The sequence below is a fragment of the Zonotrichia leucophrys genome, chromosome 2, assembly GCF_028769735.1.
Source record: "Zonotrichia leucophrys gambelii isolate GWCS_2022_RI chromosome 2, RI_Zleu_2.0, whole genome shotgun sequence".
Taxonomy (NCBI): domain Eukaryota; kingdom Metazoa; phylum Chordata; class Aves; order Passeriformes; family Passerellidae; genus Zonotrichia; species Zonotrichia leucophrys.
The window spans coordinates 63173344-63199094 of NC_088171.1; the positions used below are offsets into that span (position 1 = coordinate 63173344).

Consider the following 25751-nt stretch of genomic DNA (forward strand, 5'->3'; position numbering starts at 1 on the left):
GGGGGAATAAAGCATGTTCTCCTCAGACAGTGTGATTATCTCAGGTCTTTCAAATTATTCATAGTCTGACTGTTGAGATCCCTAATGTGTTTTGAGTGTCAGCTTTGTGACTCCTTCCTACCAAAAGCTGGCTAATCCACATAAGATTGTAATCCTAGCAGTTTTCTCATAACTGGATTTGTCTATTAGTATATTCATATTTTATAAGAGGACTTGTTTTGGTAGAGAAAGCTCTGAATGCTGGAATTTCAAGGCTGTGGTCCATGGAAAAGGAAAAGCCCCAAGTTTAGATATTCATATTATGAAATTTTTTGGCCCATAAGAAATCTTGAAAGCTGGCGGGGTTCATTTCCTCAAAGTTTAAGATCAATGATCTTATAAATGAACTGCTATATACATGTGTTCAAAATATATTTCTGACTCCTGTAGGCCCTGGTGTGAAATCCCAAATCTTAAGGACTGCACTGTATTTTTTAATGGCCTGAGCAAAGAGAGGCTTCTTCAAGAAAAATATTTTTCACTTGTTCAGCCTTCAAGAGCTATGTTTGCACTGAACAGGTGCACTGCACAGTATTTCTAGCTCAGGCTGGGAGAGCCTTTGGAGCCCACAGCACCTCCTTATGTGCCTGCACACCCCTGTTTCCTTTAAAAGGAAGGAGGTGATGGTGTGTGCCCATACCTTGGCCCCATGTGCACGTGGGAGCTACACCTGTTGGGTACACCGTGGCACTAACCCACAGCAGACATGGGATAGACCCAAGAAACACTCCTAACCAGCTGGACTTGTCTCTGTCTTGGTTTAACTCATCGCCAGGTGAATTCAGTGGGCTTCTAGATCTGTTTGTTTTTCATTTGAGTGAAAGCTAGATCTCTCTAGTGTGTTTCAGAACTTGTAAGTGGATTTGCCCTATCTAAGAAATTAAGTTTTATTTTCTGTATGTAGATTAACCTCTTGTGGGACTGGTTTCTAGAAAATGGTGCCTTGCATCTCTTTCACTTTCTTACTGGCTAGTAAGTTATGAGGTGTTATTTTGCCTATTCCAGTCAACATTCCTGCCTGGGAAAAAAAGAAACCAAAATTGGTGTTTGGGTTTGGGTTTTTTCCTTGTTTTGTTGGGGGGAAGTGGGAGGGGCGGTATTTTCTTGGAGTTTCTTTCTTGGTGGAAGGCTATGTGGGAGGCTTTGGTGTTTGTTTTTTATTTTCTTTTCAGAAATATGATAAGAATGTGGGCTTGAAGACTTATATACAGAAAACAATGGTTTCACTGTTTTGTTGTTGTTGTGTTTGTTGTACGGTCTTGAAGCTATCTTATGACTGCCCGGCCCTAAGTTCTAGAACATAATGAATTTGATACAAAATTGAAACTAAAGTAATTAAATACCAAACCAAGAATGTTTCAGGTGTAAGTTACTGTGTTGTTCACCTGCTTGGGCATGAGCTGATGCTATCCTATACAACAGTAGCATTTCTTGGTTTAGGTCCAAAAACCAAATGTTGATGTGGCAATGTTTTATATATTGTTAATATTAAGGTTCCTTTAGTCTGTTTTCACAGCTTGGCCTCAATGTGCATATGTATTAACAAAAAAAAGAGAAAAAGAGGTAACTGGGTTTGGTTGGGATTTCTGATAACTCCTTTGGCTCATGGAACAAACCTCCATTGTCCTAGGCACTTTGTAAATAGCCATCTTGTCTTGCATCCAGAGGCTGTTAATGCTGTAACAGTCATTGTTGCAATCTTAGATTCCAAACAAGCCATCTGACCACTTGACTTTTGGAGCTAAACAGGTATCTCTTGGATGCTGGACTACAGAAGGAATGTTGGTCTGGAAGCTAGGTGCATTCAACACTCCTGCCCAAAGTAGCTCTCTGTGGATGTGTAAATTTAATGTCATTGCCAGGAGCAGGGGTGAGTTGCAGAATTAAAAGGAAACATATAAAGATTTATATGTTTCCTTTAAATTGTACAACTCACACCTAAGTCCAGACTGCTTAAAAATATAAGTTGTGTATGAGCTTTAGGCTGAAGTAAAATTCTTAGAAAAGGCATGTGCAACAGATTTAGTTCCTTGAAAAACTCTTTTACCTGTATCACAGAAATACAGCGGAAGATGATACAGTGAAAGGTTTAACAAGTACTAGGCCACCCTATCAGTCACTGCTCTCTGTGCAAAACCAAATGTGCTCATTTTGCATTATGTTGAATGGATATATAGTTGTGTATTTCACCGTGTGTTAAAGATTTAGCTGATTGACAGGTGGGCCATGAGAACACACAGAATGGTGTGCACCACAGACAGCACATGTGGATAACTCTTCCTTGCTGTTTTTGTTTTAATGCCCACAAACCCAATGTTTGTCCACTCCTGGCAATGCACATTTATTACAGGACCTTAAAAACTATTACACGTGATCGGACTGACTTTATTTCTCACTTTATTGATCAATCTATGCTACTGTGAGCACTTAACTAATATTGTTCACTCAAGAGCAAGATTCCTGTTTGGATAATCTCAATTGCATTGGTAATTGAAAACAATTCCCAGGCTCTGGGAGTGTAGGGCTGACCATAAAATTGTATAAACCATCTTTCTTTTATGAGAGATCTTCAACTTATTTGGCTGAACATAAGGCTTATTTTATTTTGTACTTATTTTCTTTCTGTACTCATGTTCGGGAAGTACCTACCTTATCTTTCCAGCACTTGAAAACATGGGTATTGTTGCTGTTGGCAACAGAATTGCTTTTTTAGCTATTTTTTTCCCATTGAAATGGAAACTGCAGTCTTAAATTCTAAATGACCCAGTGATATCACCAACAGAAATAGTGAAGGTAACCTTCAGGTGGTGAAAATTGTAGAGGGCATCTTTGCAGCTGTCCTTGCCAGACTGGCTCTCATAAAGACAGCAGGGAGTCTGGAGTCCAGAAGAGAAGTAAACTCTTTACAAGCCTTTGTGGAACTGGTGCTCTGATCTCTGCCCCCCAGGATAAGGGGGCTCTTTAGCAACTTGATATATTGTGTTAGAGAGAGCCCCATCCAACCTGTCCTGGAACACTTCCAGGGATGGGACCTCCACAGCTTCTCTGGGCCACCTGTGGCAGTGCCTTGTCACCTTCACAGTAAAGAAGTTTTTCCATGTATCTCATCTAAGAATATGTTCTTTCACTAAGAATCTATATTCTTTCAGTTGGGGGGGCTTTTTATTTGTCTTTGTTCATTTGGTTTTTACACTGAATATTGATGCTGTGCATTTCTGAACAGTTTGTGTCTGTGTCATTCCAAGCAAGGAATGGTTTGTGCTGATCATCACGTGCTACCTCCTGCACCTTTTTTCTGATTATTTTTTTCTGAAAGCCATAGTTAGGCGTTTGGTGAAAATATGGATTTCTCATTGGGAAGGGGTGAAAAAGAACTCAGTGAAGTAGTTTTTGAGGAGGGGGGGAATTTGGTTATAGGACAGAATGAGTTTGCCTTGATCTGGAAGAGGGATGAGCTTTGTCTATAGGCTGCAGTAGAGGTGTTTTGAGAGTGAACAAAATAGCTTATTGCCATTTATTCATGACTTGAATGGGTCAGGAGTCAGTTTGTGGATAAAGGACACACCTGCTTGCCTTGGAAAGCTCACAGAGACAACTGCTCAGCATTTTGGTGAAGAGGAAGATATTGAGAAATTCACAGAGATGTGAACAAAGGATTCTTTTTACAAGCCTGGACAACAGTAAGACCCTATTGAAGTCTGCAATGAAGTGGATTTTTAAAAGGAAGAAAAGAAAGCCTTCTGTTTGGGAAAGATTCAGGAGATGGCATAAATAACTTCTGCAGCATTTAGGCAGGTCCATTAGGACCCCACACTGTATTGACTTGCCTGGTTTTTCATAAACCCCCTAATCTCCATCATGTCTGGCCTGAAATCTCAGCTCTGTGTTTCTGCAGGCTCCTGAGAGGCCATACACATGACTTGGAGCTAAACTGTAATTTTATAGGAAATATGTATGCTGACTGCAGCATTTTTCTTTTTAAAAGGAAGCAAACCAGGCAATTGGCTTAAAGAATTCTACCCTTCTACCCTCACAAGAGACAATGACTTGTGGATTTTGAGCAGACACAAGTGTCTTGTCTATTTGTAGTTTTGACTTAACATTGAAGCTGTTCCTGGTCTGCAAGAAAAATTCACCAGACTTTGCTTCCCTTTCCTCAAAAGGATGGGCAGAAGGGAGTTCCTGGTGTGTGAGAGCTGGCAGCTCATTTCTGGGCTCCCTGGCAGCCTTGGGCATGTTCTCCCAAGCTTGTCCCTCCCAAGCTTCTCCCAGCTCTGAGCAAAAGCTGGAAGAGGGGATGGATGTCTATGGCCTTTGGTTGCCTCTAAGATGCTGAATTGTCTTAGGCAGCTGGAAGATTGGGAATTCCCTTCTTAAAGACTGCAGAGGAAATCCTCCTGTTAGGGGTTTGGTTTTTTTTAAATTTCTCCCATTTGCTGAAAATTAAGTCATAAGTTAAAACCCCTGCTAACTTCCTTAAATGCTAGGCATCTGTGGAAGAAAAGTCATGTAAATAAGAAAAGTATAAATTACAGGCAGTATTGACTTATTTAGCAAAACAGAAATGCAACAGTGTTGACACTGGATCTGTATTATTTCTTTTGACTGTAAACGCACATGGACATAATTTTGTGTGATACAGAGTTTGTAAGCAATTTGCAGACCCACTAATAAAATTCAATGGGGAAGCAGTGTGGTTTCTTAATAAAAAATAGCAAAATATCATGGATGATATACTGCTACTCTCAGTGCCCTGCATTTGCAAATTGATAAAATATCCATATTCGAAGTTCAACATTTTGTGCTCTTTTCTGTGAGTGCACTTAAGACCAAATCTAATTTTATCCCACGATCATTTGACTGGTTACTATAAACAACACTTTTTAATGACCCATTTGTCTCTGTTAGTATTGCTGAGCTCTTCAAATATGTAATAAAAATACCATTTTAGAGTTATATATCAGTGTCTCATTGATTTTCTGTTTGTGATGACAGTTTGAAAATTAAGTATCTCCTGAAGAATAAGCTCAGCTTTGCCAGTGAAATTTCAAGTGGATTCCTTCCCTGATATTTATCAGTGCAGTAATCTGTAGGTCATCCTATGGTCATTATGACCAATTTTAAAACACTTTGGTGTTTGCCTTTTTTTTCCTTAGGAAACAATGGAGGAGGTTACTGGTTTATTACTTGTCAGAAGTGGGTGATAAAAGTTTTTTCTCCTTCTGACAAATGGTTTTGTCTTCCACTCACAATCGCTCTGTAATGTATATATATTTTATTTTTCTTTTAATATTTATACTCATCTTCAGTCTTTGCTTGATTTTTTGTTCTTGCTCAGCTTAGGAGTTGGTTAGAAAGCAAATTTCTGTTTATTCTACATTCTTATTAAAATCTTCTGCTGATATATTTCGTTCATCAGTAGTTGAGCACACTGTTCCAGGTTGTTGAGCAGTGCTCTCTCAGCATAGATATTCTAAAGTGACCAAATGACCCCCTAGTTGAAGGAGTCAACTAGCACTGAATGTGCATGGTGAAGGAAATGGAGGCACTCCAGAATACAGTGGATTTTCCTCTGATTTTAGTTCCTATATTCAGCATTTCTGAACTGTGTTAATGCAAGTCCAGTGACACTTTGGAATTTTAGAAATTCAGCTGGAAAGAGACACAAAGACCATTTCATAGTGCATCACTGCACTAGTTTTTTCTTTATAAGAGAAAAGAAATTAGGTTATAATAAAAGGAAAATGAAAGTAATGTACTTTCTTGTCCTATTTATATTCTTCTAAAACATTCTGCAGTCATTCCAGAGGTGGTTCTGCAGGAATTCTCTGGGCTATGGAAGGTGGATGTTCTCATAAGTAATTATGTAGCAAGAATTATGCTAGTATGCCATTTTGAGAGTACAGAAGTCACTACGGCATCTACAGTAAGAAATAATTTCTCCCAACTGATAAGTGCTGAAACTCCCATACCAAGATAAGAGAGGCAGCTGATCACAGTGTTCAGAAAGTCACCAGGCAGTGAATCTAAGTTTAAAACCATACACCTGAAGGTGAACAAATACTGTCCTTAGCTCAGCTCTCCTTGTTTTGGGTGTACACACAGCTGGTGTAATTGTCTGATCAGAACTCAAAGCAGACAGCACATTAACCCTCTTTGTGGTGTAAAAATTCTGGGCTTTTCTATTAAAAAACAAACAATACAACTGTTTTCATCTTCTACATCTGAAAGCTTGGAGTGCATCTAAAATCTGTCTGGCTCAGGGGGTCAATTTTCAAACTATCAAATACTGCAGCTGATGTTTCAAATGATGGATTTGGCAGAATATGTCCTCAAACGACTCTGTTGAGGTCTCACAGCCTCCTAATACACATTTTCTTCCTGAATGTCATTGGAATGCTTTTATCTTGTTCCAACATCACCTTGCTATAGGGGGAATTGTAATGGCTTATAGTGAAACTTGAGGCAAGTTCCCAAGAGAACAGCTGCTTGTTCCTGTGTGCCCCTAATGTCCTGATTCACCAATGGGTTTCATTGAAATTTCTTTTGACTCTTTTTGTTACAGGACTCTGTGATTAAACAATACGTATTAATTGCAGAAATACACTGAAATAATAAAAAATTTAGATATCTGTGTTGTTTTCTAAGCATTCACCTTTATGACACCTTTTGAAAAACTGTTCACTTTACAGATAATCAGCAATATATTTAAATGCAGGTAGCAACAGTTTTGATCCTATCACTCAGTTGTACATGAATCATGTTTCCATCAGTGCTCTTAATCATAAAAAATAATGTGCAAACCTTTTTTATTCTTGTTTTTGGTCAATTTTAGCATGTTATACAATTTAAAATAAGCCAAATTATTTTCTAGGTCAAGAAGTGGTGTTCAAGTGCCTTGGGGAAGGAATTCTGGAAAAGGCCTTTCAGGGATATAACGCTTGTATTTTTGCCTATGGACAGACAGGTGAGTGCTCTGAAGGGAGAGAACACTTTGTGCATATGGGAAATGAGAACAACAAAACGTAAAGAAGATAACATTTAAAAATTGTAGTTTGAAATATCATGATATTTCATATATGTCTAGTACAAGCAGTGATAAGTGAATTCCTAAAAGCAGCTCTGTCAGGATGATCCTGGTTGTTGCCTGTTGGGGCCTCTTTCAAAGCCTGAAAGGAGTAGTGAGTGGTCTCCTACTGGAGACTTACTCAGTTTTTAGTGTTTAAGTGTGTTCCAAGGGGCCCCAAGTAATGTCCCTACTGAAAGAAACCTTCAGGATAATTTCTCTTTTTGTTTACCTCTACCTTGTCCAAAGAATTAGCTGTCTGGAATAGCATGTCATGTTGTTTTAATACATGCTCCTGGAGCAATGAAAAGAGAATTAAAATGTGCTTGAATGAACGAATAATTAAGAAATTGTATTCTAAAGCATTTTCTTCTCCTTTTTTTCTTTTAGGTTCAGGAAAATCCTTTTCCATGATGGGCAATGCAGAGCAGCTGGGTCTGATCCCACGGCTCTGTTGTGCTTTATTTCAGAGAATCTCTGTAGAAGAAAATGAATCTCATACTTTTAAAGTAGAAGTGTCCTATATGGAAATCTACAATGAGAAAGTCAGAGATCTGCTTGACCCAAAAGGGTGAGTAGCTTCACTTTCCCCCACAGCCTTCTGTATTTTTCTCTAAACTCTAGAAAGAGGAATTGGTTTTGGAAGTCCCTGAGAAGGTTTTTTCAGAACGTATGTTTATATGACTTCTCTAGAGAGGATTAGATATCAAACACGAGAAGAGAATATTCATGTGTGTTAAATTAATCACCGGTGTGATTAATTTAAACATTAGGATACCATCCTACTGATGCAAGCAAATACTGTATGAAGTACTTTACCACCACAAAGCAAGACCACATACGAGTAAGTTCTGGGGTATTCTGCCAGAGGATCCTAGCAGTATTTGTTTAGGAATTTTCATCAGCTAGGAGAAATTTGAAGCTTATTTACAGCTAGGTCCTTGTGGTTTAGATATTGAACTTTTTTGAATGTGGAAGGTGATACCTTAGAATTTACTTAGGAATTCTTTCTTCTATTTTGTCTACACAGAAATAACGATTAGGCACTCTGGCTTGGAGATGTGTGTACAGGAAGTAGTTTGACAACACTTGTTCAACTGAACATTGATATATGTAGTTTATATTTCAGTTCTTGAATATAATTGCTGAAGGTGTTGTGTGCAAGATAGTTAGCAAGATAGATTTCAGACCTCGGTATGTGTCCATAAAGTATAGAAAATGTGAGAAGAAATGAAAGCTTTAGCAAATTGCTAGAGGGAGGGTTTTTAGTCTCCTTTTTTTTTAGTTCAGTATTCTTTCTGCCAATTAAGGCATTTCAGGTTTTGTTCCAGCCACAAATACTGGGGTGGGAAGATGCATGAAAAATAGTGTATGTATATAGATCAAAACTGGTTAGATTGGATTGACTTTATTGTTTGAGTTACAAATTCTCCAATACTTTCTTCTTCCTGTTACAATTAAAAAAGACGCAAATTGACTTCTGCTATATAAAAGGTACTTATTTCATGTTAGGGTAATAGCTGGCTCTGCATGCTAGTGAGTAGATGGTGCATGAGTTGTACTTTATTCCACAGGAGCCGGCAGTCCCTCAAGGTCCGCGAGCACAAGGTGCTGGGTCCATATGTCGATGGCCTGTCTCAGCTGGCTGTTACAAACTTTGAGGTAAATCTGAACCAGCGACAAGTTTATAAATAACACCTATGTACATGAGCAGTAGGAGTCTCAGAAGAGGTAAACTAATGTCTATCTAGATATTTTATTCTTGAGTGATTATGGTCTCTGGCCACTGCAAAGATCATCTCTAATTCTTCAGGAATATTTATTTCATGTGGAAGCACTGGGTTTGTCCTTATGTTAGTTACAAATATAGTAGTGGTATCTCATTAATTTGCAGTTTCACTGCATGTAATATATGCCATGAACACAATATTTGCTTGACACAGGAAATCTGAGGATTCTAAGATAATGATATTAGTCTTTCAGCATGAATTTGACTTTGTTGTTGAGTACTACATTCTGTTTTATATAGATAATTCATAAGTTAAATCACAGCAGCATCTAAGCCCACTTGATTTACCAAAACACATTCAAATAAATTGGTATTGTAGAAGCCAATGAACCACTGTAGGCACAATGGAAATAATTAAAGCAGTGCAGTTTTATGAGATGTGTGGGAATTTCTTTTTTTGAAGAAACTGATTTGGAAATCTGATTCAGAAATGTTTTTTAAAAAAATGTTAATTATTTGTGTAGTGTTATGTCCTTCTTTTTGTTTTGAGGTTTTAAATTTTTTCTGCAGCATCTGTGCATATTATACAGTTTAAAAACTGCTTTTGCAGCTTCTATGAATTGCTTAGTTTGAAAGCTCACCTCCTTTGTGCAAATTCTAGTACGTGTTGTTCATGCTTAAGTTGTGGCTGATGACTTCTGAAACGGTTTTGGAAGACTCAGTAAGCACATTTCTCAGGCTCTGCATAGTCATCTTTGTCTTGCACACGTGGGAAGGTACAGGTTGAAGTGAGGTAATGTTTTCAGCCAATTAAGTGGAGATAGCATTAGTGCAGGTCAGTAAAGAGATGCCCTGTGTTCACTTGTGTAAGTGAATCTGTGCTGGCCTGATTCCTGGCATTAAACAATATGATTTGTAATGTGGGTGTCACCAACATAGTTCAGCAGAGGATAAGGAAAAGGTGAATTGACTGTAGTTGCTGGGCTTTAAGTGCAGCACTTAAAAAGAGATATGATTTAACATTGTTCTGTGGATTTATATGCCTCTGTGGCAATACATCTCAAAATGTGCAAAGAATTTTCTCATTACTTCTACCTTCCTTTCTGCCTCTCTCCCACACACCCTTGCATCTAGATGGGGATTTTGTTTAGCAAGCACAATACTTTGCTTTTATCCTAGCATCCCTTTTTAATCTTTTTGCTCTAGGATATTGAGTCACTGATGTCAGAGGGAAACAAATCACGAACAGTTGCTGCAACCAACATGAATGAAGAAAGCAGCCGCTCTCATGCCGTGTTCAATATTATAGTGACTCAGACACTCTATGACCTGCAGTCTGGTGTATGTATTTCTGTTGATTAATTTATGAAGTTGAGGTGGATTCTTCTTCCTTTCTCATACATGTAAATCACCTGTTTAACTGTGTTTTGACTTTTGATACCATGGAGCCCACAAATCAAGACTGAGAGAACCCTGGAAGGGCGAGGAAGCACACCACATAAAACAAACAGTTGTATCACTTTTTAAGATTATGTTGACACCATGAAACTTTCTTAGGTCTTAACTGTTGCTGGAGTTAATGTATTTTAATGGCCTACTCTGCTATAAGGTGATTGATGTTACCACATGGGTGGGACTGGTTCCTTGGTGCTTCAGGCCTTTACTAGAAAATATATGGGTGACTTTGTAAGATCTGTAAGACTTCTGACAATTCCTTCTTCTCTCAAATGTGATACTTTAACCCACATTATTATGAAGGCCAGTGTTTCATGGTGCCAGTGTCAAGCATGTTGGTGCTTCATGCCAGTGTTTCTTAGCTGTTGTTCTCCCATGTCCCATCTGTGCAGAATTCTGGAGAGAAGGTCAGCAAGGTCAGCCTGGTGGATTTGGCTGGGAGCGAGAGGGTGTCCAAAACGGGAGCTGCAGGAGAGCGCCTGAAGGAGGGCAGCAACATAAACAAGTAAGGCATTGGCATACACAGGCTGTGAGCCCTGATCTTGAAGAAATCACTGTTGCTTCCCTGGCCTCCTCTTGGTGTGCTTGTCACAAGTCAGCTCAAATGAGCTTCATCAGAAGCAGTTCAATATGGCTCTTTCAGCTGCTCAGTGCTGAGCAGCATGTGTTTCCTGACATTGGCATAGGCATCCTGATTCATACTTGACTCAGATGAAGGCTATATGAATTTTATCTGGAAAAAGTGACAGCAGTGCTCTTTAATTAAGCATATACCTTTTGTGATTCATTTATACACCCTGTCCCCAGGCTCATGTGTTTGCCTCATCATCTGCTTAAGGAAGAGTGCAAAGTTGCAGAGTTGAATGGCTTTGTTCCAACATGAATTAAATTATGTAAGGGTATAATGCACAGTTTGAGAAAATCGGATCAGAACGAAGCTGTGTTGGTTTAGCATTGCCTTGGGCATTTGTGCTCAAGCAATGACAAGTTTCAAAGCACTTTTTTTAGCCATAATTACTGTGTTATTGTCCAAAACCAAGAATGTAGCACACTATTACTGTTGTCTTAAATATACTACTTTTTTTTGAAAAAAAGAGTGTAACTGTTGCATTAAAAGCTACTGCTTTTTCAATTTATTTCCAAATGTTACAAAATGTTTTGTATTTTATGTTAACAATGGCAGCACAATGTGTATATGAGCAGCATGCATACTTATGATTCAAATTTACCTCTTGGACATTTTTTCCTCTTTCTAGCTTAGTTTCTAATCTGCTTTGTGTCTAATGCATCATATTGGTGCCATGTTGGCATAGCTCTTATGAAACAAAATGATGTGGCTGTCTTTGCCTAATGGCAGATACTGTAACCTTACCCCACAGGTTCCTAGTTAAATTCAGATCATTTTTACTAGAAACTGTATTTGTATTTTGCATAAACAAAGGTCAAATTAAATGTTTCTTTCTAATTTTTGAGAAACAATTCAAATGCCCCCTCTCCCAACAGCAATTAACAAATTGCAAATTTAACTATGGATACAGAAAGACTTCGATTTTGTTTTTTCCTTTTAGGATCTTTATTCAGTGTTAAACTTGTATGGTATCAATGCAATAGGAGAGGGTGTTTTTTACCTGCGCTGAACCTCTGACAATACAGAACTTCAGATAAAAGCACCAAACATTTCTGTAAAAGGTATTCTAAAAAGAAAACTGAACGACTCTACATTTTCCATTCAAATAAATTCTTATATGATACAAATCTGTAATACTTAGTCCATTTATTTAACATTCTCTATTTGAAATCTCTTTTGGAACTCACAGGCAAGAGAGAATTCTTAGTGCCTGGTGTCTTCTGTTAGAGTTTTGCTGTTGGAGCTTTAATGAAGTCTGACTTTTTTAAGCCTAAAAATAGATGTACATGTTTAGTCAGACTAGTTCTTTGGAGGACATTTTGTGCAATCTTCTTTAGGGTACGATACAACTTACTCATTAGGGAAAGGTAATATTTTTTTCTGGAGTGATAGAGTATATTTAAAACATACACCTTACAATGTCAGCTCCTTTTCTTATTGTATTTCTTTTATAAAAAACCCCAGTAACATATATCAGTAACATGTGTTATGTTTAATGAGATAAAAAATGGAGCTGCTGGCAAGTAAACTTGCTGCTAGTTTTATGGTTTATTGCCTTGAAGAAGAATGTGGAAATGATGTGCCTGTTTATTCAGTGTCTGTACCGTTTGTTTCTTATGAAAACTGGCTAGAGCTGTGGCTAGATGCCGCCTTGGTCCCACAACTTTTCCTTTTGGAAACATTATTTCCTTCTTGGAGACAGCATGTTGCAGAGAGGGGCTGCTGTCCCACTTACTGAAGCAACTGAGAGTTGTGTAATTTTGTGTCAACATCTCCCTCAAGTTGTAATAGAGATGACATTTTTTTTTTTTTTCTCACAGAGCTGGTGCAGAGTTAGTAAAGGAGGTTTTTGGGAGATTTGCCATACCTCATAGGAAAGCTGGATTTGCTTGTTCCTCCCCAGGATGTTCTAGTTCCCATACCCAGTGCAGAAAAGGAGGTGCTTAACAACTCTTTGTGGTGTAGTCAAAGAACTTCTTGAACACAGTGGTAGGAGGAAGCAGAATAAATAATCTGTCAATTAGTGGTTAGAAAAAAACCCCCACTTTCTGTGAGCAGTCTGCAGTTTTACCTCTGATTAGTAAAGTCATAACTATTGTCATTTTAACTTTTGAATGCAAAAAGATGATGTAGGCAGGGGCAAGGAATGGGTTGGGACAGGTCTGGCTCCAAGCTGATTTGAGGGAAGGTTTTAGTATTCTGAGTTAACTGCTAGAAAAATGGGTTCTGCTCATTGAGGTATTTGGTTCTAAATTGTACAGAAGTAGCTTGAATGGGTGTCACTTAGGGACAAAGTTTTTTCCCTGTGATGAGGAAGTGCCACTTCCTTTTGAATGCTGCTGGCTCAAGCCTGTGGTGCGAGTGTGCAAGCTTCCCACTGCCCACTAGCAAGGACAGCCTGGTGCCTGAGGAACAGGGACAGGCAGATAAGACACTGTGCAGAAATGGCACTTTCCTGTAATCTTGCAGCAAGTCCACTCTGCTTCTTCTGCAGTGACTCAGTCTGCCGTGTGCTGTGGGCTTAGGACTTCTGGTTGATTCATTATGTGAGTACCGTGAGATAGGATCAGAGTAATGACAGATCTCTGAGGCATCATCCAGCAAAAAGCAAAGCTGATGATCAGTCCTGTAATTATTGTGTTGGGCAGCCATTCCTTTTGCTGCTTCCCTTAAAGTCTTTAAACAGCTTTGTATTATGAAATCTCAAGCAAATTACATAAATGATTCCAGTTTGGCTTTTATTGTAAATGTTACTCTTAAAATAAGATCAGTATTTGTAAGGAGCAGTAATATTATCACATTTTTTAATCCCATGGTAATAAACTGTACCTTATAATTTCCTGTTCATTAAAATGCAGTACCCATAACTGAGATTGGTGTTGCAGCCCAGTTGGGAAATAGTTTTCAATCACAGATCTTTTTGAATCCCTGTTCTTCCTATTCCCTTCTGACTGTCCATTTCTTCCCCCCTGCTCAGGGTTTGGCTTTGGTTTTCATATTTCCTGTCATTTAAAGAAGGAAAGTAGTCTAGGTAGTTTTTTAGTTTTGTGCTCCATTGGGAGTGTGCTGATGGTGCTTTTCAGTTGTGCTGGAGGAGGTTGCTATAGAGCAGCATGGAGCATCCTGCTGTTTGCTCCTGTATGTTTAGCAGACTGTCATCTCTCTCTGTGGAGATCAGAAGCTGGAGGCAAGAATTAGTTCTTGTTTTTTCTATCCTCTTTTCACAAACATTCAGAGGTTATTAGGCTTTTCTTTAGACCACAAAACTAAACTTAACTTTCTATTTTTGATATGAATTTTTCAGAGGTGAATCAGAAAGTTATCCTACTTTTTACAATCCTACAAATTTACAAAATAGAGTGCTCTCTTGGGAGTTCAGATTACCTACCTAGCCTTTCCCTAAATTTCTTTTGATTTTGCTCCCAGGTCTATGCTGTCTGTATATGCAATATGGGATACCTTTTGTGGCACTTTTAATGGTTCTTGTTAACTTACCCTTGGATATCTTCCTTAAAATCCTCTTCTGCTACATTTTTATCATTTTCTAAGTGCTATTTCTAAACCAGTGGTGGTTTCAAGCAGCACTGAGGCTCTGTTATAAATATGTGCAAATGCTGCCTATAAACCAAAATGGTAGTACTTCTTTGAAAAGAAAACACAAGAGGGTGAAGTGGAACAGTGCAATTAAAGATTTATTTGACTATCTAATTACAATGCTGCTGAAGCTTTTTCCTTGGTACTTATAGAGAGTAGCTGGATATTTGAGCAGGAGTGTGACAGACCCACAATTCTCTTGGGCTTCAGCGTTGTCTCCTTTAAAACCCTTTAGGCATCTGTTTAATGTTCTCAGGCTCCTCAACAAGCTCATTAGCTTAAACATACTCACCCCAAGAGCCCTGATGTCACTTAAAATTTACACAGGGTTGTATAGGGATTGCATAATATAGCTCACATATGCTTTGAGGGGATTGCTGATACAGTTCCCCCAGTTGGTAGAAGCTGTACATGTACCAAAATGCATGTGTTGGCTATTTTCTTCACGTTTCTGGAGTGTTGTTTGTGATTCAGCTGTCTGCTGAGCAGTTTGGGGGCCTTTCTCTTTCACATTTGTGCAGCACCTTTGTGAGTGGGAGATCGTTTGGTCTGTACCCCCCAGCAGAAGCTGCTGAGGCTCTACCTCAGTTATAACCCAGTCCATTTGTCAGGGGACCTCCTAACCTGCCTCTTCTGGTCAGCAGCCTTCTGTGGCTGCTCACTGCCTCACCAGGCACATGAGTACTCCCGGGCCAGAGCTGGGCTTGTTCTGAGGCTGCCTTCTTATGGCTGGAGAATTGTTTCATTTTAGTTGGCATTTGAGTCAGCGTTCTTAAACAGCATTCTCAAACACTGTTCCCAGCACAAGGGTTCTTGCTGTGCTGCCAGCGCTGACTTGTAACACTGTCATGAGACTGCAAATCAGAAAGATTTTTATCCTCTGAGAAAAGGTAGATGTCTAATCAAGGGCAGGGATTTTTCATATACACTGAAGCAGTCTATTTTAGACTTTTCAAACTATTCTAAATATTTCAACATAGTCTCAGTCTTTCTGAAATATGATCTTAGTACCACCTATGACGAAACACTGTTGATAACAGATTTTTCCTCCAAATATGTAACTTTAAAGAAATATTCTGCCTTGTTTGGAGCAGGGCAATGGGCTAGCTGATCTCTTGTGGTAATTTCCAACTTAAATTATTATATGATATTTTAAAAATTGGATATGAAGTTCTGCAGAGCAATCCCTATTTTCTGTGTTTTATTAAATCTGCATTTGGAATATGTGCTAAAGCTGTTCTGCTGTTTTGCATTTATAGATCACTTTCAACACTGGGATTGGTTATATCATCACTTGCTGACCAGGCAGCAGGGAAGGGGAAAAACAAGTTTGTGCCTTACAGAGACTCTGTACTCACTTGGCTTCTCAAGGTAATTTATATTTTCTGTTCACCATGTTCACAAGATGTCAGCTTACTCATTTGTAGGATCATTGCAGTATGCCTCTGTGTACATGGGCTTCTCATCTTTTTTTAAAGAAATGAGTGAAGGAGCTCTCATAGCTATGTTATTCCAAGTGATATGGACAGCTAAGTGTATCTTGTGTTAATTCAATGTAAAATCCTACTTGACTATTTTCAGTTGTAATGGAATCAAAGGTGGTAGAGGTGGCTAGAAATGTTCATGGAACACACAGGTAAGTTTATATTCTGAGGACATTTCAGTGTTCAAATAGTGCTTTCAGTGCCTTTATTAAGTATTTTAGGTCTCTTTGTGAAGACACTGTATAGTCTCAAAACAATTTTTAACTCTTGAATTTTCTGTGGCTGCACTACAGGACAACTTGGGAGGAAACAGCCAAACTGCCATGATAGCCACAATTAGTCCAGCAGCAGACAACTATGAAGAAACTCTCTCAACTCTGAGATATGCAGACAGAGCCAAAAGGATAGTTAATCATGCTGTGGTGAATGAAGATCCAAATGCTAGGGTCATCAGAGAATTACGTGAAGAAGTTGAAAAACTGAAAGAACAGCTCTCACAAGCTGAGGTAACCTCATACACACTAAAATGTAAAATGAGTTTCTCAAGGAGCTGTCACATTCTGTGTGGAAGACCAGCTTTCTTACAAAACGTGGAAAGGAAGAGTCTTGCACCCATTCTTTTTTCTATCCTTTTTTAACAAAATAGTTCACATTTTCCAGTATCCAGCATAATGTATGCTTATCTTTAATAACTTTTAAATAAGGAAAACATTGTACTAATGGTGACCCTTTTCAGTTCTTGAGGAACTTAAGGCCAAGCAATAATTGATGCAGCACAGAAAAGGACTAGATTACATCTTCATTGTGTGGACTCACTTATTAGCAGAAATTTTTTTTATGCATTGGTGGACTATACATAATGTCAGATGGAAAAGTGTGAAAAGTCATAAATACGTTATTGGACAACAAAATTCAGGGGGCATTTCTCTCTGACATTTGTGAAAATCTATTAAAAATTGTCAGAAATGGAGCACTGAAAACCATCACTGCATTTGCTTCACTGCCTTAATAGTTGACACTATGTGATTGATGATTATCTTAATTTATTCTTCTACCTGAAGAATAAAGTATCCAGGTAGGATAGTTTATTTGGTATCCAGGATATCTGAACAAATTAGGTACTTAATAGATTTGAAAATATTTTTCATCTTTTCAGGAAGGACATAAAATACTGAAGGAAAAGGAACAGAACTGTGCTTGAGGGTAAATTTGTGTGGTGTTTAAATTTCATAATTATTTAAGGAATAGTGTTATTCACGTGAACACTTCCTTATAGACTGAAGTGGGAAAATCTTCTTTAAGGAAAAGGAGGCATTCACTTTTTCATAAATAAAAACCTGTTCTAAGCCCTTATTTTAATTTGGAAAATGTTATTGTAGCATGTTGGCAGGCTGCAGCTGAACACAATCAGTAGGAAGGTGTCCAAAATCTTACTAATTATTTTGTTAAGTGTTTTCTCTTCTACCTTCTGTTAAAAAGAGTTATATAGGGTTATAGGCCAGCCTGTTCAGTTGTTACTTGGCACTGGACATATTCAAGCCCTTTGCTTTTGTTTCCTGTTGTGAAATGAGAAGCCTGTGTTAGCTCCAGAACATGCCTTCCTTTGAAGGTAATCAACAGGGTCAGTCTGAAAGCTTTAAAGCAACTCTAAGAGCACTTACAAAACCAGGATGGAATGGAAGGCTAAATGTCTAGAGGAATTTGTGTTTGAAACTACTGTTGCAAGAAAGACATTGCACTTGAACTGCAGACAGCTAGGAATTAAAGTTTTTAAATACTCACATACTTTTATGCAGACAGTGAAGTCTGAGTGGCCAGGCCCAGAGATTTTTGTTCCTTCCATTAACTCTGGAGCTATGTCATTCTTCAGCTATTTCAGATCTGGATCCAATAAAGGTGATTTCTGTCCTCCTCCTCCTTTGCAAGTTTCCTATTTCCTCAACTTCTACCTTGAAAAACCTGGGAACATAGTAACAAACCTATACTTGTTGCATTTGATAATATGTTGCTGTGTTGAGTTTCCTTGTGCAAGCTGAAGTTGCAGTGGTAAGAGTAGCTGAGGGTTTTTGCTAATTTCTACCTTTTAGGCCATGAAGGCACCAGAACTGAAGGAAAAATTGGAAGAATCAGAAAAACTAATAAAAGAGTTGACTGTCACCTGGGAAGAAAAGCTAAGGAAAACAGAAGAAATTGCACAGGTACTTCAGAAAATTTTAAGAGGAAAGCCAGATACTCATATAGTACTAGTCAGCTGAACTTCATGAGCTGTAGTGGTCTATGCTGTTTTCCCATCACCTATTTGAAATGTCTTTGAATTTTTGTCTTTTCCCCTTGTTTCTGTTTTTGGGGTGGCTTTGTTTGTTTGTTGGTTTTTTTAACCAACAAATGTTCATTTGTTTGTTGGGTTTTTGTGTTTTTTTAAAGTCTAGATTTTATTAGCATAAATCTAGCAGTGTCATGATATAGCATTGATAAAAGCCAGTCTTTGATTTTAAAATAAAACATCAAAATATATTTGGACAGCTCATTTATTTATAAGACCACAGTGGGACCGTGGGGATATTTCCCTTTAAGTGACTAAGGAAGTGAAGAATTACAGAAGGATCAGAATTGTGGGTGATATTTGTTGCTTTTGCTTTTAGTGATTTCTTACCAGAAAAGGAAAATGTGTACATGTAGTCACTAATGTTTGTTTATTATAAATTTTGTACATTAAAAAAAACCCTTTCTGGCTTCTAGTGTATACTTTCATCATTCCTTCATCCATAGCTTGAAGAATAAATGGTGTTTGCTTCCCTTTCTAGTCCTAATGCTCCAGAAGCATGTTATGGTGCAACCACTGTTAAAATAAATTTTTAAAACAAAAAAAACAGGGCAAGGGGAAAACCCAAACCTAACCAGCCAAACCAAAAACTCCAACACCCAAACTGTAGCCAAAAAAAAAAAGACTGAAAAAGACTCATGTGATCAAGTAAATGTTTTAGCTGAATTAATAATAAAACTGCAAATGAATAAGCCTAAACTGTGGCATGCTATTTCCTAAATCATCTATGACTGTGATTATCTTTGAAGTAATTGAAACTGAGTTTCATTTTTTACTAACATAAAGACTCAAAGCCACATTGTGTCTCTTAGCTCTATTGATTTCATTAAACCTACCTATGTGTAGGTAAGCCTAACAAATTTAATAGGACTGCTTAATTAAGCTCTACTTTGGGGAGATAGGTGTTTGAGGATTACATCTAACTTTTTATGGTTAGTGTGCAAAGATAAATTCTACTGACCTTATGGTGCCTGACCAGTGTCTGGTGGTGATATACAGTGTGCATACTCAGCATGTGCATCTTTATCTTCAGTTGCTCTGTGCTTGTCCCTACATATTGCAGCAGGCAAGATTAATTTATTTTTGTGCTTGCAGGAGAGGCAAAGACAGCTGGAGAGCATGGGAATCTCCCTCGAGTCTTCAGGTATCAAGGTTGGGGATGACAAGTGTTATCTGGTGAACCTGAATGCAGACCCTGCACTCAATGAGCTTCTGGTTTACTATTTAAAGGTAAGGATGTGAACAGGATATTTACACAGAATGAAAGGACACTTGCTTGGAATTTCTAGCTCCAATTTACTCAGAAGAGATGTAGTTTTTTTGCTGCAGCAAAATAGGATAAGCCTCCTCCTACTGTTTAGGCTTTTGTTTTCCCTTTGCAGCTCAGCTTCACTGTTTTGCTAATTGATCTCCTGATTGCCAACAGTAGGAGAAATGCTCAGTGTGGACCAGTGTTGAGATCAATTCTAGCTTTTCCAGGCAGGATGTGCCTGGCCAGTGGTCTTCTGGCCTGAACTTCAAGCAGGAACTTCATGGTAGATGCTTGTTTTTGTTAGGGAGCTGGGAATTGCTTTAAATATATGGAGAGCTAATAATAAAGAGATGATGATCAGTAGTAATCAGTAAGAATAACATAACCTTCAATGACAGGAAAGCTTATGAGAGAGGGGGTTAAAAAGGCACTGTTAAAATTTTACAGAAATGTATTTTCCCAGTGTCATTAGCTTTCATACCATTCTGTTTTGCATTTCCCATGCCAGAGTGAAGAAGTGTCAAGTTCAAACCTAGAAGGTTTGTAGGGAAGTGTGAGCTGCTTGTCAATAAGATATGAAAGAGTATTGTGTCTGTTTTTTTAGCTACTCTTCTGCTTTGGTAGCTGAAGGAAGACTTGTGTATTTGAACAGTAGCAAATAAAACACAACCTCTCAAACACTAACAAAATAAACTGTTTCAGAAGAACTTAAAATATGACTTGGAATTATGTAGAGCTTAGTATGTTTAGCTGAGTTGCTGTACAGCTGTTTTCTGAAAAGCAGAGAACTCTGCACCTTGTTTTACTATCTATGCTGTTCTCTTAATTATGCCTGTATGACATGACTGGTTTTCTTCTAGTTTTTGTGTTTAATGCATGCAGGCATAGTGTGAGAATACTTTTTAATCAGAATTTGTGTGTCAACTGCTTCATTTTGCTTTAGCTAAAACTGTGTGAAGATGAAGTTCAGGGCAGAGCAACAGTTTGTGTGTGTCTGTTGCAGTCTTCAGATGTGCTGTGGCACCATTTCTGCTCGACAGACACACAAACTGTGCAGTCTCAGCACTTCAGCTAATATTTTCTTAGTTGTGTCAACAATGGTAGTTTGCTTGTCTCTTAGTAACAGCTTGTTTTCTAGGATCACACAAGAGTTGGTGCAGATACCTCTCAGGATATTCAGCTCTTTGGTATAGGAATCCAACCAGAACACTGTGAGATTAATATTGCTTTAGATGGAGAAGTTACACTCACACCAAAAGAAAATGCAAGGTAAGGAAGATCAGCACTGAAATGGAAATTTGCTTTTCTTTGACAGATAGTGACTTTCATGCATTTTTATTTTACACAGACAGAAGTATCTTATGTTCTGACCAATGAGTAGGTTCAATACAGTTGACTTAAATAGATACTTAGAGGGAAATTCAGCAATTAAAAGTAAGATTTCCCTGCACATGTGAATACTCACCTCTCCACTCTGCAGGGCAACAGGCAGGCAGTGGTTTGGCCTGGAATAAACCACCTAAAGAAGGTACTTGGTAGGAGAGAGGGGCCATTGCCTGTCTGTATCTTGGGTAGAAATGAGATCCCTGAGATGCTGCTGGCTGTGCTGGCCTGTGTGATGGGATAGTAGCTTGTGTCTTGATGGCAGAGAATAAATGGTGCCTCGTGAGTAGTTCCTGTTGTAAAGTTCAATATTTTGTGAGGAAAAGGTGCTTTAAAGGTCTGAATTCTTTTCTAAATCCTTAATTACTGTTTTGTCTAGTTAATATGCAGTGTAAAGTAATGCTTCACCTTTTGTTTCTACTTCTGTATTTTAATAATTTTTCATTCCTGGGGCATTGTGGCTCCTTGGGTGGAATTGTAAATGTCTTTGTCACTTGATCTCCAATAGCATGTGATAAAGCAGTACCTTTGTCCGAGTTAATTGTCATGTGCTTGTCTGAAATTTCAGTATCTAAATAATGTACAGATTAGTATCAGAATGAGAAACTGAAGTTTGAGAGGCACATAAAAATCTGATTTCTTTCAGTCTTCCTTTAGTGAAATGCATTTGTATTTTTCTTCTGCAGCCTACAGTACAAAATTTCAAACAGATGGGATTCAGGCTTGTGGTGATAGAGTTACTGTACTGGAAATCAGTCATTTTGACTGGCAGGAACAAGGGCACATGTCAGTAAAAAAACCCCATATTTTATGCTTAATGCTTAAGTAACTGTTCTTAAGATATGAGTATCAACAGAAATTTAGCTACCAGAATTTCATTGAAAAAAGTTAAAAAAAGATCTGATTTAAAATGAAATGCTTATGTGTTTGTGTTGACTTACATGAGAGAGACTGCTGAAATGAGAGTGCTGCATCTGAAAAGCCTTTTTCATTTTACTGAAGTTTTTTCCCTTTTCAAATAAAATGCTCTGCTTTGTGACTCACACACGCAAAAGTTCAAGAGCTCAATTTTTCTCATTTTGTGATTGAAACTTAAGTATAAAGAAATACACTAGTATACCAGATGTTCCCAAAAATAGACCCTTGTTAATAATAGAGACTCTATTTGTTGAAAGAATAAAACTTGGATCTAAGAATCTTTTCTTATGCGTGAATGCCGTATCTGTTCACAGCATGTTTTACAACTCAGTGTTGACTAAGTTGTATCTTGGAGAGCTCTATCAGTAGGATTTGCATACATTTATGTTTGGATTTTATAAGTTTATAAGAAACAGGCAGTGACCCAGTTTGAGAAACAGCCATTTAAGAAAGCTTTGCAAACAAAATGAACCCTGTCTGTGTGTTTACTTAAGAGTTGTACCAGCCAAAGGCAGAGGGGAAAGGTGCTAATTCTGACAATAGAGATCAGACCAGTAACTTTCCCAATGATCCTTTCATAAGAACATAGCTGGTTTGTTATCATGCAATACAAGTGACTTTCAGTAGGTGGGAGAAACTGCAACTCTTGAATCTTTTATTTTCAGGATTTCACTGGAGTTGTATTTTTTTCTTTCAGATCCTGTGTAAATGGTGCATTGGTATGTTCTGCCACTCAGTTATGGCATGGAGATAGAATATTATGGGGAAACAACCACTTTTTTAGGTAATGGTTGATGTTTATATTCCACCCATTTTACATTCAGCCTATTTTTTTTCCTTTCATTATTTTAGATAATTTTTCTTTATAAACTGAATTTCCATTTTTACTCAGAATAAATTTACCAAAGAGGAAACGTCGAGACTGGCTGAAAGACCTTGAGAAAGAAACTTCCTTAGGAGAGCATGATCTGGATGCAGCTAGTGAAGCTTCTTCAGAACCAGACTACAACTATGAGTTTGCACAAATGGAAGTTATTATGAAGACACTGAATAGTAATGGTAAGGCAACTGCCAGATAAAAATGTTCTTTTGGATTGTCTAACAAATTCAGCCTGGAACTCAATTTCTGGGTAAAACAAGCAATGCACTTGTTCCAGGGGCCTTTGGAAGATTTTCAGGATAAGATATTTTACAGAAACAATGTGTGTGCAAATATATATGAAACATATATAACTATAAATATATATATGTGTGTGTAAAAAAAAAATATGTGCACCTAGGTGTAAATACACACACAGGGATAGTAGTTGGTTTGTGCCCTGACACAATTTTGTCTGTACCTCTACTCTCTTTTATAAAGCAGTTGATTTGTAACCATATGCCTGTCAAATTATCATCCAAGTTTACTAAGTTCTTGTTTTTGTGAGTTACTGTAGAAAGAAGAGGTGCACCATATATGGCTCAGTTATTTCATCCTCCTTTTTGTATCAAATGTTACTGACACCATTTTAACCTTATTAAAAAAACATTGAAATGATAACAAAGCAAAAGGCAAATGCCAGCTTGTTTTTCAGCTCTTGATCACTCTTAATATTTCATTTAGTCTTTGTTAAAACAAATTGTTTTTTTGGAACAACACTATAAGATATAAATAAAATAACGGTATGGTGTATGTAAAACAATATGGCTTTTTCATGATTTCCAGAAGGCAGGTCATGGTTCATGTGATACAATAGAGTATAAAGAAATGCTGAAAAACTTAGTAAACTACAGAATGCTTTGTACAGGTTTTAAATACACAAAATCATAGAGGCAAATACCTTGGGATTTGGTCCCTGATCAAGAAGACAGAGTAGACGGTGGTTCATTGCTTTCTGTTCTCCTTTCTTCATCTCTTCACAGTATTTCCATGGTTTGCTGTGGTTTGCATGTTGAAATACAGCATTTACTTTTTATTTCGTCTCCTCTTCTTGTTTTACTTTTGTCTGTTTTGCCATTGAGCACAGCATGATGGTTTCATATGTTTGAAGCTGCAATACTTTGCAGGTTTTTTTACAGTTTAATTTTTAATGAGGTTGCTTGTGTGAGTTTCAGGATCAGGTGACTTAAATTGATATGAAATTGCTGTTTGGTAACAGAAATATTCTCATTACGATTCAGCCATAGCAGGAGATGAATTTCAGATGAATCTGCCATCCTGGTGGTCTTCAGTGTTGTCATCCCTTGTGAAGATTCTGTTGCCCGTTTTAAGGCCTCAAACCATCTCATATCTGTGCCAAAACTGGGACAAAGGTTTTGAACTCAATTGGCTTGTGCATGAGGCTGCTGGAAAAGTCTGAAAGCATTAATTGATGCTTGATCTGCTTGTTACTAACTGGAGATTTGACTGAAGTGTATCAGTCTATAATGAGTCAGTGTTCTTTGAACAAGGGGTCACATTTTTTGGTTTTCATGTGTTGTTATCCAGCTGATTGAAACAGTTCTTCACAACATTCCCAGTGTCTTTACATTTTAGTTCAGTAAGCTTTTCTGATTGTGGTCCAGGCCAGTCTTTGTTTTGGTTGGTTGCTTTCTGTGTCTTGGTCAAGAACAGTTTCAGACCTTGCTATTCCTTAAAGCTCTTCCTTCCCTACTGCAGAGCAAGTGTTTGCAGCCATACATGTCACACTGTTACAGAAGGGTCATATCCCAATTTCTGCTGCTTCTGCCCACTCCCACATAGGTATTGCTTAACTAAATTGGAGTAGTTAGTGATAATAGAATGCTGACAAAAAAAGTGACTGTGAGGATCATAGCCTGCTCTTGTGATTTGAAGTTAGATAAACAGAAACTACCAGCACTTTCTCAATGCTAAAATACCTTTTTTCTGACGGGCGTCCGGTTTGTTGTGTAAGAAGTGAAGCAGCTTTGTTAGAGTACCATTTATTTATTCTTCCTTAAAATGAAAAATAAGTATGGGTAAGGAGGAAGAAATAACTAAATGACTGAAGACTGTTAATTCTATTACACATATTTTCTGGAGAAGCCCTAAGAGGGGAATGAAGAGATATTTAAAAAATTTGATTAGATAATTATTTTATAATCTTGTATAGATACAGCCCAAAAGCAAGAGGGTTTGGTTTTCCTTTGTTTTGGTTTTTGGATTCCTCCCTCCTGCTGGATTTGTTTGAGAATTATAATCCTCTTTAAATAAATGTCCTGGCTTCTGCAGGGTGCAAACACATTTGTTTTTATGGCATGTAACCAGTGCAACAGTGTCACAGACTCCATCCGGCTCCAGAGAACCTCTGTGGAAAGTGTGTAACTTTGAAAACTGCTGTAAAGAAAACATCCCAATTCTTTCCTTCCTTCAGCATGTTAACTTTCTTTGTGGGATTCTGTCAGATCAGCTTTGTACTGCTAATTTGTGATGCTGGTCAAACACAGACTGCATCAAAGAAGTTTACTTTATTCTTGTATACTGTGCAGCGGTTAAGTAAACAATGTGATTAGGTTAGGCGGCTTCTCATTTTAGCAAACAAAACTGTTACAGCTCAGGGAGAGATAAAACTTAGCAAAGCAGCCTGTGTCATAACCCTCTTCTAGCTTGCTTAGACAAATATATTTGCAAGAAATGTTAGGGAATTTATTTAGCATCAGTGTGACTCGATTAACAGATTCCACATGTGAATTAAGTAACATTGTAGCAAGGTAATAAACGCTGCTCATCCTGTGAAGAAAATACATTTTTGTGTTCTGTGTTAGTAGTCTATGATTTTGCAGGGGATTAACTGCATATGAATATTTTTTTCAGGGTCATTGAACTCTTGTCACATAAATATGTAAAGGATTGGGACTTGGAACTTTTAACGCTGTATGGAATTTGCTGTGTATTTGGCAG

The 25751-nt window shown here is 37.8% G+C and overlaps 1 protein-coding gene across 3 annotated transcripts in view; it reads left to right on the top strand.

Moving 5' to 3' along the window:
* Positions 1-25751, top strand: part of KIF13A (kinesin family member 13A) — a 104603-nt gene that overhangs the window by 46960 nt on the left and 31892 nt on the right. For all 3 annotated transcript variants that reach the window (XM_064705196.1, XM_064705194.1, XM_064705195.1), the window contains exons 5-16: positions 6914-7006; positions 7496-7676; positions 8680-8767; positions 10041-10175; positions 10682-10794; positions 15771-15882; positions 16289-16501; positions 18083-18193; positions 19414-19548; positions 20709-20839; positions 22569-22655; positions 22764-22930. In XM_064705196.1, coding sequence (XP_064561266.1) covers positions 6914-7006; positions 7496-7676; positions 8680-8767; positions 10041-10175; positions 10682-10794; positions 15771-15882; positions 16289-16501; positions 18083-18193; positions 19414-19548; positions 20709-20839; positions 22569-22655; positions 22764-22930 — 1566 coding nt within the window. The remainder of the gene's footprint in view (positions 1-6913; positions 7007-7495; positions 7677-8679; positions 8768-10040; positions 10176-10681; positions 10795-15770; positions 15883-16288; positions 16502-18082; positions 18194-19413; positions 19549-20708; positions 20840-22568; positions 22656-22763; positions 22931-25751) is intronic.